This window comes from Cervus elaphus, chromosome 12 (assembly GCF_910594005.1).
Source record: "Cervus elaphus chromosome 12, mCerEla1.1, whole genome shotgun sequence".
In the NCBI taxonomy this organism is placed as follows: domain Eukaryota; kingdom Metazoa; phylum Chordata; class Mammalia; order Artiodactyla; family Cervidae; genus Cervus; species Cervus elaphus.
In genome coordinates, this window is record NC_057826.1 from 3,157,872 (window position 1) to 3,173,667 (window position 15,796).

The 15,796-nt window shown below is 40.5% G+C and overlaps 1 protein-coding gene across 4 annotated transcripts in view; it reads right to left on the reverse strand.

Annotated features, from left to right (window-relative positions):
* ZC3H14 (zinc finger CCCH-type containing 14) overlaps window positions 1-10,147 on the reverse strand; it is a 38,845-nt gene extending 28,698 nt beyond the window's left edge. For 2 of the 4 annotated variants that reach the window (XM_043918991.1, XM_043918990.1), the window contains exons 1-7: window positions 9,954-10,146; window positions 9,526-9,568; window positions 4,476-4,590; window positions 2,330-2,370; window positions 1,696-1,891; window positions 908-1,337; window positions 211-371 (exon numbers count right to left, since the gene is read on the reverse strand). In XM_043918991.1, coding sequence (XP_043774926.1) covers window positions 211-371; window positions 908-1,337; window positions 1,696-1,891; window positions 2,330-2,370; window positions 4,476-4,590; window positions 9,526-9,568; window positions 9,954-9,989 — 1,022 coding nt within the window. In that variant the 5' untranslated portion in view covers window positions 9,990-10,146. Of the gene's footprint in view, window positions 1-210; window positions 372-907; window positions 1,338-1,695; window positions 1,892-2,329; window positions 2,371-4,475; window positions 4,591-9,525; window positions 9,569-9,953 lie in introns of all 4 variants that reach the window. The other 2 variants (XM_043918987.1, XM_043918989.1) reach the window with 2 other exon arrangements.
* Between the last annotated feature and the right edge of the window lie 5,649 nt (window positions 10,148-15,796).

Genomic DNA, 15,796 nt, shown 5'->3' on the forward strand with positions numbered 1-15,796 from the left:
AAATTTGTATTTTCATGATATCCTCTTTAAGAAACCCATTAGCCTATACCAGGCAATGAAAGGTTAACTTGCAGACACGCTCAGGTACCTCCGTAACCCATGAGACTCTACCAGGCAATGAAAGGTTGACTACGGACACGCTCAGGTACCTCTGTAACCCAGGAGACTCTACCAGGCAATGAAAGGTTGACTACGGACTCGCTCAGGTACCTCCGTTCGGGCTTCGCCGGCACCGACACACTGCTGGAGAGGCTTCCAGTCCGGGACCCACAGTCATCGTCTTCCTCCTCCTCTTCTCCATCGTGACTGAACTTCTTTACTTTAACAACTGAACTTACCACAGGCAACTTTCTCTTCCGAAAGTTTTCTTCCTGCAATAGATAAATTTCCACTTACCTAGTCTCAGAAGATAAAATTCTACTACAGAATACTTAATAAAGAAAAAGCCAAGCAATATCAAGAATTAAGTTCATGGGCTATTTCCCTACTTTCTTATATAAATAAAAGTAATATCTCTAATAACCAATCTTAAGCTAAAGCAAAAAGTGCTTTACTGTCCTTCATAAATGGCAGCATACAGTACTGTTGAGGAAGGCAGTAAAGTGGAGTTACTCAATTGTTTACTATAGCCATGAAGGATCTAAAACTGACCTAAAATCCTCCCAAAATTATACCTTAAGGTGAGAGCTATATCTCAAATGTTAGCATCCTAGGAAAATGAACAAGATGCAAAATAGCTGTAGAAGACAGTTGTGGAGTGGAAAATGTGACTGGTGTATTATGTTGAGCAGCTCAGAAATCAGTTTAAAACAAACTTGCAACATGTGATGTTATTTCATACACAACTTACTATTAAGAATCGACAATTTTCAGCAGAACAGGTCAGAATTCAAAAGTATATACAAACCTCAATACTCATCTTTTCTGAGTTGCTTCTGAAGAAGGGACTGTAAGTCTCTTCTAAGCTGTGAAGCACTTCTGGTTCACACAGACGTCCTGTCTCATACACCCGGCTGCTCTGAACATCAAGCTGTTTGGCAGCATGAACACTGTTTTGCTGCTGTTGAAACTGCAACCTGTTTAAATGAGTACCACTGTCTGCGTTTCGACTCGCAGGTGGTCGATAAATTTCAATAGAAGGACGAGAAGAACCGTACGTAAGTGTCACTGTAGTTTTTTTCTGAGATAAGGGATTCTCCTGCACAAAATTGAGGTCTTCATCAATGAGATCATCTGGTTCTGGCTTAATATCAATCACATCTTCAGAGGGTGCTAGCTCCCTCAAAGGTTTCACTGTGGACATTAGTCGGGTTGCAGCTCCATCATCGTAAGTCTGTCTGTTAAAAAATGAAAACAAAACCAAAAAGGGTGTGTTACTAGTTTACAGCAGCATCTTCCACTATTCAAAGACTAGTCAGATACATCTTAATGAAAAAGTATACATAATAACTTTATGTATTCTATTAAAAACTACTATGAAACTGCATTCTTTTTTTTTTACTTTGATTTACTACATTTTATGCAAAATATAATCATTCTTTGGTCTTATCCTTATTTTATTCCGAAAAAAAAAAACTGTTCCCCACCACTTCATTGCTTTCAAAAAATGTCTGAAAACAGCAACTTAAAAGACATATTAACTAACGTAAATGCCACCCACACCCATCTGCCCATAGGTCTACACAAGACGCTTACCTGACATTAGTGGCTTTCTGCTCCTGTGAACCTGTAGGAACTCTAGATTCTCTTTTTTCAGGTCTAGTGCTAGAAACTGCAAGAGGCGGCACTGCCGCTTCGTGCCTTCTCTCATCTCCTCGACTGAAACTGCTCTTGTTTGAAGGTACGTTACCATCAAAGAGGTTGGTGTCAGAAGACTTCAGACTAGAGGGGTCTAGAAAGAAAAATACATGGTCCCTTTATTATTTATATCGATTACTTAAAGGCAATAAATGTGTGTGCTTGACAACATAGTTAATGGCTGAACATTATCCCACAGTGATATAAACTTATCCAATTTATTATTACTGCACTTTTAAGTAATTTTCAATTATAAAACACTGAAACATCCTTGAAGCTAAATCATTGTGCACATTTATAATTATTTCCTTAGGATAAACTGCCTAGTTTCCCTTTACTTAAATTGTCTTCAAATTATATTAAATTTTTGCTCTTAAATTCATAAAAACGTGTGCTTCCTTAAAAAGTTCAAATGAACTACTGTTTTCAAATTCATGGGTTTTTTTCCCAAAGCAGTACAAATAACTTTTTAAAAACAATCACATTACAGCAAATTCCAGAAAAACCCAAACATCATTTTTATGAACCTTACCAGTTGTTACAGAACGAAGTTTATCTAATACACCGTGAAGCCTAAAAGAAAAAACAAACCCAAAATGTTAAAGCTTCCTTTTACGAAGAAAGATTGGATTTCAACTGTCACTCTAAGTCTGGCATTACAGGTCAAATCTTCAGTTAAATACTGATAAATGGTATTAAAAGATTTTTTTTTAAAAAAGGCTTTATATAAACACTGTAGGGTAATTTTAAAGTCTTATTTTTTTCATCACTATTTTTCTCATCTAGCCTCTGCAAAAATAAGGGCAAATATGTCATCTGACTACACAGTCTTGGTTCACAAAGAATATTATTTTGTTTCAAAAGGATGAAAGATTCAAGGTAGTTTATGATAAAATAAGACAAAATACCATAAACATGTAATATAACATTGTTAAAATTGTTGAAAGCACTGTTTATTTTTTATCTATTTAGACGGCATCTAGAAGAACCTAATTCTGAGATGTAAAAAACTTAATTTCAAAATTACTACACCATGATTTTACTGTATTATTTTCAAAACTAATGCTGTAAACAAACCACCATCTTACTTATAACCTATTTTAGTAGTTATGTACAAGGCAAATTTACCTAACAAACCTTCTAGGAGGCCATGCCTTCTGAAAAAATTATAATAATGTTTCACCCAGAACCCAGTCAAATGCCACTGTCCCCTAACGCACAGTTATTGCAGGGCTCCAAAGAATAAGAATAGTCTGTTTGTGGCTGGTGTTGACGGATGCTTAAGAAAGCAAAAGTGTCAAAATAGGAACACCATTACTTTTATCAGAACATGTTAAAGAACTAAATTTATGATAAAATGCAAGAGTTGAACTGATTTTAAATTCAAATCAGTTCACAGTTTGTTTATGTAAGAAACTTGTCTAACTCCCTCAAGTTATCTGAGAAAGGATCTACTAGGTCAACCTCCCATATTAGTGGGACTCAAAGTGATCCAAATGTTGAACCAAAAGTCCAGTCATAAAAAAATGTGCATGAAACAAAACAAGCACCTGAACTGCTAAAGGCTTTAATCTTAGAAGAAGCAGCTCACGATAATGTTCATTCCCCAGTCAGAAGCACCAGTCTCCCTCAGGCTTTCGGTAAACTCTGAGGACAGACTGTAATAAGTGGGTCAAGTCACCCATACAGCAGGAGTGCATGAACCAAAACACTCAAGGAAGAACCACTGCACTCAATGTTCTTCAAAAATGTGTAATATAAACCCAGGGAATTCTGTGTGGAATTTTAAGAAAGCTTCATGACAGTTTTAAAGGATACAGTTGCCTGCTGGGGCAAAAACACCTTCAAGAGGAACTCTGGTTTAAAGGCAAGTCAATCAGTTTCACGTGCCTCCTCAAGGCCTCTCTCACCTCCTAGCCTTTTGCTATTCAAATTAAGCCGGCCACTCTGCTCAGGCAATGTCTGCTCCCCCATCACTCACTCTTGCTGCTGGTGGCTCCCAGATTCCTGCTCTGTCTCAGCCACACTGTCACCCTCCCCAGCTCCCACTCTACCTCAAACCTGCTCTCCCTTCTTAAGTTGAACCTCATGCTTTCAATCAGTATGCTGAACTAAGGAATGTGCGGTTTGAAAAAGGACTGAAAAATTACAGTCTTAATTTACATCTGAACACAAAGCCTATTTCAAAATTTTAAACTTTAAAAAAATGATTTGAAACTTTTGTCAAAAAACCTTGCCCCCTAAATTATTAGCTCATTGGAGAAAGCAATTTAGGAAGTCAACCGAGTCCAAAAAACATCTATAACTGGTTTTAGTGGAGGAAAAGGAATGATAAAATGCTGACGTTTAAAAAAGAAACAGTAACTACAGTCAACACATACTGAGGACTTGCTATGGGCCAGGCACAACTGTAAGCACATGTATTAGCTCATTTAATTTTCACAACCACCCTATAAAGGTGATTTACTATTCCCACTTTGTGGATGGAAAAACCAAGGAAACAGGCAGATTCAAGATTCAACCTTGGCAGTCTGGCTCCAAAGGCTGTGCTCTCAACGCTCACAACCTACCTCACAAGGCTAAATCTGACTTTCCTGTCAAGAACCACGCTGCAGACAGAATACCTGCTCTTGACTCGTGCCAAACGTTGTTCCGAGGGTGAATATTCAGACACATACCATACGGTGAATCGAACTGTGTTGTTCCCTAGAAACAGGGACAGGTCCTCTGTCATTTGGTCCTGACTTTTCTTGTTGGCCACCATCACCATAATGTAATCAGGAAGTTCTTCATCTATTTAAAAGGAAAAGTATATAAAGACTTTTTATGCTTTCCTCAATATTTTCTTCTACTTGAAGTTGATGTGCTTGAAGATACACAAGTAGCTCTAAGAATACCTCAGCTCTACTGGAATTACGATGGATTAAATGTATAGCTTTCTCTTTATTCCACAGGTATTTGAATTACTAAAAGAACAGGAATTAGGAATAACTAATGAACACTTACTAATACAACTAGCTATTCTGAATCCCAGTATCAAGCTTGAGAGAGCATTCACTTCTTTTAATCTTTTTAGTAACACTCATTAATTTCAGAGAAGCTTCCAGAAAGCATAATGGACATTTCTCAAGAATAATATTGAGTTTCGTTTAGTTCTTTTTTTTTTTTTTGTTTAGTTCTATATTTCAAAATGACACTCATTTTTCCAGGAACAAACACCTTTATCCTTGGTAAAGGCACATTTCAGTTAGGGTAACAAACTGGCAGAAACATCAAGTAAACTAAAACCACCCCAAAATTCTACATCATTTAAAAAATTCTATCTTAAAAAGATTAAATAATTTCTACTCAATTCATTGTTTCATTCTTATACCCTCCTAACAGACCAAAAACAAAACAAAAAACCACCACAGTAAAAACAAAGCAAAAGCCATTTATGAGGAACTCGGATCCCTACCAAAAAAAAATTCTTAGATTCTTTAATACCTTAAATATTTATAACATTTCTATGTAGGCAGGAAGGTTCATTTCAGAAGTACTATCAGACATTTGTTTCAAGAAGAAATATTAAAAAATCTAGTTCAAGAAAAGCACAAATATAACGTGAAAATTGATCTACAGATGGAAACAAAGAAATCAGCATACTTGCTAGAAGCATGCCAAGTCATCCTGAGGATAAAAGCAAGAACAAGTAGCCATTCATTTATTACTTCATTTGTAAAGTATCCAAAGGCTCTGACTGCTTTCTGGCAACTTTAGTCAAGAAGCCTCCTAGCAAAAAAAAAAAAAGAAGCCTCCTCGTTTATTTACACAAAGTATCCCTACCATGGGCTGCTATTGGTAACCCGAAAAAGGAAAACAAGCTGGAGTGCTGTGGCATTCTTGACACTTTTTTCCTTCATAATGTCAGTAATGAAAACAAATAGGCTCTGTTTTCTGACACTAGTTTGCATTTTACAAAATTTTATATAAATGAGATCAGTGATTGCTCTGGCACATGGTGGGGACATGGAAAGATGGGAGGGAGGGATACAAAGGAGCGCCAAGAAAATCCAAAAGGAAACTTTGGGAGTGATGGATATGTTCATTAGCTTGATTATGATGTATACATATCAAGACACAGCAAACTACACTTTAAATGGGTGGTTAAGATATAGTTATATTTTAACAAAAATGTTAGAAATTCATAATACTGTTCTCTTAGATTCAAAATGAGAAATAAGAAGCTAATGAAAAGTTAACGTGTTCATGATACATTCCTACAAAATTCTAATAGCATTTGCAACATCATCTGAAATCTATGTACTGAAAAACTGCAAAATGTTGAAGGTTTCTGCAAGCTTATACGTCTAAAATGTAAATTAAAGGCTGCTCTGACTTATAACTGCCACCTCCCTGAAGCATTCCATTTTAGACAAACACATGAATAAAACCTCATCAACTCTTAACAAAAAGTTGTTCACTTTTGTATCCCACTCAATGGTTTGAAAATAGATACTCAAATATTACTAAAGGATCATTTCCATAACCTTAAAGGTTTTAGGAGTCTAACACAAAGAAAGGGATTAGAAAGTCACTCTTTTCAGGACAATTATGCATATACATGCAAATAATTAAGTAGTTAATCATAAATGAATAACATATTTTTATTTCAAATATCTAATGGTGATCCCTGTTTACCCACTTAATCGACATTTATGAAAAAAAATTAGGCACTCTTGTTAGGCCACTGGGACACAACCAATATGATGTCTCTCTGCCCTCAGGAAACATCCAGTTAAGGAGCAGAGACAAACAAGTTGAGAAGCTGTGCTAACCTGTTAACAGCTGGGACAGATCAGTTCTAGAGAAGCATATAGCAATGACTCCTATTCTACTGTTAGCTCATCAAGTTTCTATTATAAGTAATAATAGAAACATCAAGGATCAGGAAGACTTGAGTTCTTGGGGCTTATATCTGCTGCTGACCAAGCTTATTTAGCTCTCCCAAGATATTTCATTTCATTATTTATAAAAAGAAGTAAAGTACTTGCCATCCCCACTTCAGCATTATGTTCAAGTAACAGAAACGTATGAAAATACTTTCAAAACTGTAAAATAAATGGTATCTTTACTACATTTCACATTGGACTATGGCAATTTGTAATCAGCTTTTTAAGAGGCTTAAAATTCTTGTTGAGATTTTTGATAAACGATCAGAATCATCAATATGATTGAATGTCAACCCAATTAACATGTGTTTATGCTTTCATGTGCTACAATTAAGAAAATTTTCACTGCAGGTTTTCTGTGGATTTCTTTTTGACATAAATCAAGTTCCTGGCACAAAGTTGGCATCCATTAAATGTTGAATGAATAAAAGAATAAATCAATGCTGGTTCAGGTTCATCTTTAACCTCTAAGTCTCAATTTTCTTATCTGTTAAAGTCTAATAACAATCTTGACAACAAATAATTAGTATGTGACCAACCATCTGGTCTCAGGGCCCCCTTTATACCATTGAAAATTGCTGATGATCCCCAACAGTTTTTATTCACGTGTATATATCTACTGTATTTACCATACTAGAAACTAAAACTGAGAATTTTTGATTAATTCATTTAAAATAATATACCTAACCCATTAACAACAAAACTATTTATATTAATATAACATTATATTTATAAATAACTACATTTTCCAAAAGGAAAATTAGTACAAAAAATAAGTTATTTTTATAAATTTCTTAAACATCTGGTTTAAAAGAATTCTGATTTCTACTTTTACATTTAATCTGTTGTATGTTCTACATGAAGAATGTGAAGAAAATCTGATCTCACAAGAGATGCAATTGAAAAATGCTTTTAGTAGCCTTTTCAGAAACTGTGGATATTTTTCTGTGACACTACACCAAAAGTCAACAAGCAGTAGTTTTTTCAAGGTTAGCAGCAATACTGAAACAAAACTTTATCACTGACTTTCTGTACTTTGTTACATGAAAATCCACTGATCCAATCTGTACTTTCAATTAATTTTTTTATCCCTGTGCAATTTTAAAACATCTTGCATTGGTCATTTGAAAAAATAATGATCCATGAGCTGTACAAACCACTGGCGTGGTGGATACATTTCATTATTCAACCTGAATGAATCACTTGCTGATATTATCACACTGTCAAATTTACAGAGGAACACACAAATTTTCTGAAATTCTGATTTTCATCTGAAAGCTCAACCCTTTGTCACTGGCAGCAAAGTCTATTAATTGTTTATCTTTGCTCACTTTCAAGAAAATGTCTGCCAAATACCCCAATATATGGAACTAGCATGTCAGTCCTTAGAAGTTAAAAATGGTGTTCTAAAGGGTAAAGTGGGGTGAGGAGATAAATAAATTACAAGTATGTGATTAACAGAAACCAACTACAATATATAAAATAGATAAGTAACAAGGATTTGCTGTACAGCCCAGGGAACTATAAAGTTTTGTAAAAGTGTGCAATGGAAATAATCTGAAAAAAGTACATATGTATAATTGAATCACTGTGCTGTATGCTTAAAGGTAACACAATATTGTAAATCAACTGAACTTTAAGTTCCAAACAAAACAAAAAAGAAAAAAAAAATTCCATGAAAAAAGATGACTAGTTCAGTTCCCAACCCAATCACACAGATTTGTTTCAAGACAATCCATCATGCTTCTGTATGGCAGAAACACTTTTGAGTACTTCCTAACACTGCATATTAAAAAGATGTAATCAAAGACAAGGTTTAAAAGAATATTTCACTTTATCACTTATCTTAAGTGAAACTAGCTTTTTTTTTTTCTTTGTAAGTGCAAGTGGAAGGGTGGTGAAGAATATGATAATTTCTTGTGAAGTTTGGTGTGAGATGCTGACTCAGGCTAAGGTACCTGTAGTTTTACTCACCACTTTTGCACAATCCAAATGCCAGCACAGTGAAAACGGCAAATATCTTGTGAGTACTAATATGAAAATAATTTTGACTTCAGAGACTCTTGGGGGTCTCCCACACCTCGAGAATCGCTATCATGAGTGTAACCTATTATCCTTATAGGAGGCACCAGCTTTGGAGCCAAACAGACCCAGGTCTCAATGCATAAAACCCTGCTCAAATCAAGCACTCAAAGCCTCAGTTTCCTTGCTTGTGTAATTCAGGATATTACCACTTACCTTTCACCGTTCTCCTGGGGATTACGGTGACCTAATGCATATAAAACAATTTTAAGCACAGTGCCTGGCCCAGAGTCAACATTCAAATTATAAAACACTACAAAAACAAAAACAAAAAAAGAAAAGAGCTTACTGCGGGGAGCTAAGAAAAAAACCGACAGGAAAAATAAGAGAGACCCGAAAGTAAACCTCAACGAACCATGACAGAGGCAAATACCAAAAAGCATCAAACATTCACATGCAAAACAGTAACCCAGAAAAATAAAAATCAAACAAACATGAAGGAAAACACGACAGAGCCTCAACAGAAGTAGATAAGCAACTCCAAAACACCGTATTAGAAAGGGATTTGGGGGTAGGTACCAAAAAAAAAAAAAAGACACGCTGCACATAGAGCCTTCAATGACAAGACTTAGGTAAGCAAAAGTAACCAGGGAGGATGAGATTTGAAGGTAAAAAGGGCGTCTGTCCAAAATCAAAGGTCTGACAGGAAAAATGCGGTCACTCAAAATTGAATTCGCCGAACGCTCCACAGTCTGTTAGGCTAATAACAACTTACCGACATAAGCTCCTAATTCTTGCAATTTCCCCTTAATGGCACTCTGAGGGTGAAAAGACAAGACAAGCGTGTGAGAGACCCCGCGACCCCGGGGAAAGAGCCCGGCCGCCGCCGGGAGGCGACTCAGCAGGAGCGCGCACCTCAGGCGCCCCGGCCGCCCCGCCCGGGTCCCCCGCCTCCGGCTCCGGCCGGGACCCCCGCGCCTCCTCCCGCCCCCCAGGGGCTCCCTCCTCACGGCGGCCGCGCTCTCCGAGGCCGCGGCTGCGCCCAGGCCCGCGGCGGCCCGTCAGAAGCGCCTCCAGAGACGAGCAGGCCGCGGCGCCCGCGCCGGGCCCACCGCCCCCGTTACTCCTGACGACCGCGCGCCTGCCGGCCCGCCGCCACCCGGCCTCCCGCCTTGGCCCCTCACCCGCCGACGCGGGCCTCACCCGGATCTTACGGCTGATCTCCGTGCCGATCTCCATGGCTCCGCGGGGGGAAGCGGCGGGCACTGCGCGGCGTCCCGCGGACCAGGGGCCCGGCGCCGGCTTCCCCGCCCGCAGCCAGACCGCCACCGCCGCTCCCGGCCGCGCGCCCTGCGTGATCCGCCCCCACAGACTAGAGCCCCGCCGCGCGCGCCTGCGCCTGCGCCTGCGCCTGCGCACTGGGGGCCCGCGGGGCGTGCGCCCTGGCGCCCTCTGCTGGCGGCCCGGAGAGCGGCGGCCCGGGCTTTCCCCAGCTTCTGCCCGCACATGGGTGAATTTCCAACCTTCCCTCTTCTCACCCGCACTCCCCTTTTGGAATTTAAGCACGTTTAAACGTGCAAGGGAAGGATCCTTGGCTTTGATGTGAGATCTGAGTTTGAATCCAGCCTTCACTGCGGTTTAATGTGATATTGATCTGGATATTCGGTCTCGAGTCAATTTTCTTACCTGTAATATAGAGGCTGCCTCCCAGCGGTTGCATTATAATCACACTTGGAGGGAAAAATGGACTACCCAGTGCTGAACAGCCAATTCATCACAGTCTTTTCTTTGATGCCACAACTACCCTGGTTCTCCTGTGTCTGGTTCTGCCCCTCTGCTGTCCTCCGTGACCTTTTCCCCCAATTAAATCTTTATCTTGCTGCTCCTCTCTCTGAAATCCCTTTCTTTGGAGAAATCTTTACTTTTCAGGACTTCTACTCTCACATCTATAATGATCATTGTTGAATATTCCATCAGCCTTGTTGTTCACTTGCTTAGTCGTGACTGACTCCTTGAGACCCCATGGACTGTGGCTCGCCAGGCTTCTCTGTCCTTTACTAGCTCCCGGAGTTTACTCAAACTCATGTCCACTGACTCAGCGATCTCATCCAACCATCTCATCTGTTGCCTCCTTCTCTTCTTGCCCTCAATCTTTCCCAGCAAGAGGGTCTTTTCCAATGACTCGGCTCTTTGCATCTCATGGCAAAAGTATTGGAGCTTCAGCTTCAGCATCAGCCCACCCAATTATTATTCAGGATTGAGTTCCTTTTGGATTGACTGGTTTGATCTCCTTGCTATCCAAGGGAGTCTCAAGGGAGTCTTCTCCAGCACCACAGTTTGAAAACATGAATTCTTCAGCGCTCAGCCTTCTCTATGGTCTAACTCTCATATCCATCAGCCTCGAGTTCTCACCTAAACCCCAGTCCCAAATTCCAGATAAATGCAGGCATTTGTGTTTGCTCCAAAGCCAGCACATCAAAACTGAAATCTTCCTCATCTTCCCCTTCCTCCACTCAGATTGGTTTCTGCTCCTGACATTACTGTTCCTATTAATAGCAGTTTAATTTTCCCTGTCCTTAATCATAAAACCTTAGAATCAGATTAAACATAGGAAGCAGTCTCCCTCCTGCCCACATGGAAGGCTGTGCTCTCATCAGGAAGTTTGACTGAGGAAGAAGCCACTTTCAAGCTTGTTTAGATTGTAAGCAGAATTATTGAAGCTTTATGAGTGAGAGTCTCAGCTTTTTCCCGGCTGTTGCCCTGAGACTACCCTCAGTCACAGATGTTCCCATACTTCCTTATCATGGCCTTCTCCAACATGCTGCCCACTAAATCAAGCTTGGAGAGACTCTGAGCTCAGGGAAGGCCCAGTCCTTCTTTCAAGGGCTTTCATTTGATTAAATCAGGGCTTCCCAGGTGGCTCAGTGGTAAAGAATTCGCCTGCCAATGCAGGAGAGAAAGAGAGACATGGGTTGAATTCCTGTGTCAGGAAGATCCCCTGGAGGAGGACATGGCAGCCCACTCAAGGATTCTTGCCTGGAGAATCCCCATGGACAGAGGAGACTGGTGGGCTACAGTCCATGGAGTTGCAAAGAGTCAGACAGGACTGAGCACACACAGTATTCAATATCCAAGGGCCTGACATCAAAATCATGATTTAGGGCCTTAATTCTACTTGCAAAATCCATCATCCAGAGGACTTCTCTGGTGGTAGTACAATGGTTAAGAATCCCTTCAAAACAGGGGATGCAGATTCTATTTCTGGTCAGGGAGCTAAGATCTCACTTACCACGGAGCAACTAGAGAAGCTGAAAGGAAGACCAAGCACTATCAAAAAAGAAAGAAAGAAAGAAAATCCTTCATCTGTTCCTGTTCACTAGCTGCAGACAAGTCGTGGGTGCTGTCTTACCCTCAAGGGTGCAAACTGCAGGGGCAGGAATCTTGAGGCCACCTAAGGTCTGTTGGCCACATGGTCCTTCACCTCACAGAATCCTTTTCTTCTTCTGAATTACTATAACATACGAGGGAGCTGCTAATGTGACACAAGATCCTTTCTGTAATGTTCACTTCATTTGTGGGTATATGTATGTACATATGCACATTTGTCCTCTCTAACAAAATTATAAACTCCTGGTAGGTCTATACTTCCCCCAAATTTCTTTCAGGATGCTGGACATATAGTAAGCACTTATGAAGTTTTGTAGGATAGAATAATGACCTAAATTACAAAAGCATTCTTCATGGATAAATCCAATGATCATGCACTCATTCAAAATGGATGAGACGCACAGAGCGGAGTGTCTAAGAACAGGAACGCTGGAGCCAGACTGTCTGGGCTTGAATCCCAGCTCTGTTACTCCCTCTGAGGCCTTAAGCAAGTTGCTTATCCCCTCTCTGCCTTAGTTTCCTTATCTGTGACCTAAGTATGATACCAGTTTCTTTTTCATAGAGTTATTATGAGCTAATAGTCGAGAAGTATTTTGAACTGTGCCTGGCTCACTGGCAGTACTGTGGTTGTTGATTAAAAATTAAACGCCTCCCCTGAGTCAGATACTGTGCTAAGCACCAGAGCACAGATGAATGAGACCCGAGTCCCTGCAACCGAGACACACACAATCCAAAAGACAGGTACGTTATTTCTCTCTCTTTACCTGCCATTTCAGTCCTAAGAATGAAAACACATGTTTTGCCATTACCGGGCATAAAATCCTTAGTCAATATGTAGATAATATTGAAAGATCGTTTTTGAAATGTTCTCTTTGAAAAACAGAGAATGTTTTCATTAAAACGTATTCAGGATAGGGAAAACTTGTATTAAAATGTGTTCAAGAGTTAACTTTCAAGACAGTCTATTTAAAATACCAGAAAGAAACTTGCAAGCTGCTTAAGAACTTACATATTTAGACCTCAGGAGTCTGTCTGGATTACAGAGGGGACAACCCCACTGAACCGATGGGGTTCAGTGTCACTGATACGGTGTGTAAGACATGTCTTCGTAAACCACACTGCATTCAGAGGAAGACTATCGTAACGATGCTTGAGAAAAACTATTAGAGGAACTAGAAGGAGGTATTCAGCTTGAGAAAGACTAAGCAGGACAATGAGAATTATTTTCCAGTATGGAAGAGCTCTCTGGTTCAGGAGGAAAAATCTATATTTGTTCTAGGAGATCGGATGAGGACTAGATTTCAATCAATCACAATTGAGGGCTGTGTGAGAGAAGATGACTAACAAGAGCATTGGTTTGGAAGTCACAGAGGCCTGGGTACCAACCCCAGTTGCATGGAACCCCTCGTCCTTTCACACTGGTCCACTAGCATCTCCGGCCTCCAATCAGGGCAGAATTCCAACTGGGTACCTCCCACCCTCTTGCATATGGGGGGAGAGGAGATCAGAAGAGGGGTGTCCTTCAGCCTGGAATGCTTTTCTCTGGTTTTCTTGGAATGCCTGAAAGAAACTGAAAGTGTTAGTCACTCAGTCATGACCAACTCTTTGCAACCCATGGAGTGGAGCCCACCAGGCTCCTCTGTCCATGGAATTCTCCAGGCAAGAATGCTGGAGTGGGTGGCCATTCCCTTCTCCAGGAGATCTTCGCCAACCTAGGGATTGAACCTGAGTCTCCTGCATTGCAGGCAGATTCCTTACCATGTGAAACACCAAGGAAGCCTAGTGAACTTTGTTTTTGTCCTTCCAGACTCAGCCAGAAGCTGATCATAGCAATAAACCAGATATTACCACTCCACTTAGAACAGTGGTCCCCAAACTTTTTGGCACCAGGGACTGCTTTCATGGAAGACAATTTTCCCACGGACTGGGGCAGTGGAGGGGTGGAAGGGGCGGGGGTGATATTGATATGATTCAAGCACAGTACATTTACTGTGCACTTTATTTCGATTATTATTCCATCAGCTGCACCTCAGATCAGCAGGCATTAGATTCCAGAGGTTGGGGACCCCTGACTTAAAATATTTACCCATTAAGTATACCTGCCTACTAGAATTATATATTCCCCTGTTCCTCACTTTTGGCCACCTGGCGTGCTGCGGTCCATGGGGTCGCAAAGAGTTGGACATGACTGAGGGACTGAACTGACTGTTCCTCACACCATGAGTCTTTGGGAACAGAACCATACATCTTATTTATCTTTCTCTTTGCAGCATTTGGGTTCTAAGAAGAGCAGTTTGAATGAACAAGTGTTTTCATTAGTAAGTATTATGTGGCATGTCCACCCTTGGATAAAAAGTCCTTAAGTGTTGGGAACTCCAGTCACAGCACTTACTTTTGCTATTGATATCGACATACTTGTCTTCAACGTCTTGTCCAGTTGAACAGATATATTGCCCACATCATCATTTCTCTGATTCCAGGAACTGGTGAAACCCAGGCCCCCTGCACTGGGAGAAGAGTCTTAGCCATTTCAGCAGAGAAGTCCCTAAACTCTCATTCTTGGCAGTGGAAAAGGTGTTGCCTCTGGGGTGGTGCTGAGTGTGGTATGGAGAGCATACAGGCAAAATCTGGAGACTGATGATCTCACCTTTGTAGCTCTGACTTCCTCTCCTCCTCCCATGCACCACCATCTCTATGGGAATGGAGCATCCTTTCAACCTACATTCTTACAAAGGATGGTAGTCTTTTTTCCTTTTAAAATTTTTTCTGAGGATGGTAATTCATATAGTGAGGGATAGTCAGTACCCACCAAACTGTCAAGCAGATTATAATTAAACATTTAATTCCCTATTTTTTAATGTTTTTGTATTTTGGTACCCATCAGTTCAGTTCAGTTCAGTTGCTCAGTCGTGTCCGACTCTGCGACCCCATGAACCGCAGCACGCCAGGCCTCCCTGTCCATCACCAACTCCTGGAGTTTACCCAAACTCATGTCCATCAAGTGGGTGATGCCATCCAACCATCCCATCCTCTGTCGTCCCCTTCTTCCACCTTCAATATTTCCCAGCATCAGGGTCTTTTCCAATGAGTCAGTTCTTCGCATCAGGTGGCCAAAGTATTGGAGTTTCAGCTTCAGCATCAGTCCTTCCAATGAATATTCATCCTAATATTCAATATTAGGATGGACTGGTTGGATCTCCTTGCTGCCCATCTATTTATTTAAAATTTACTTTTATTTATTTCTTAGCTGTGCCCTGTGGCATGGGGGATTTTAGTTCCCTGACCAGGGATCGAACCTGCACACTGCAGTGGAAGCGTGGAATGCTAATCACTGAACGGCCAGGAAAGTCCCAAAGCAGATTAATCTCTTTACTTCTAAGAAAGTATCAGTCAATGTACCACCAAAACCACAGTTTTCCCTATTATTGAACATCTTTTCACCGTAGAAATTTAAAAACTTTTACTTTATTTTAATAAGAATTACCTTTACAGGAAGAAGAATGTATAATATGCCACTCTGGGTAACAAGAGGCGATGAAGATACAGATAGGTAATTGCTTATAGGGATACATAAGATTATGGTAATACCAGTTACCCCCAGGAGAAGAACAGGCAGGGTAGGAAGGAGACTTTTGGGGGGGTTGAACCATATAAATTAC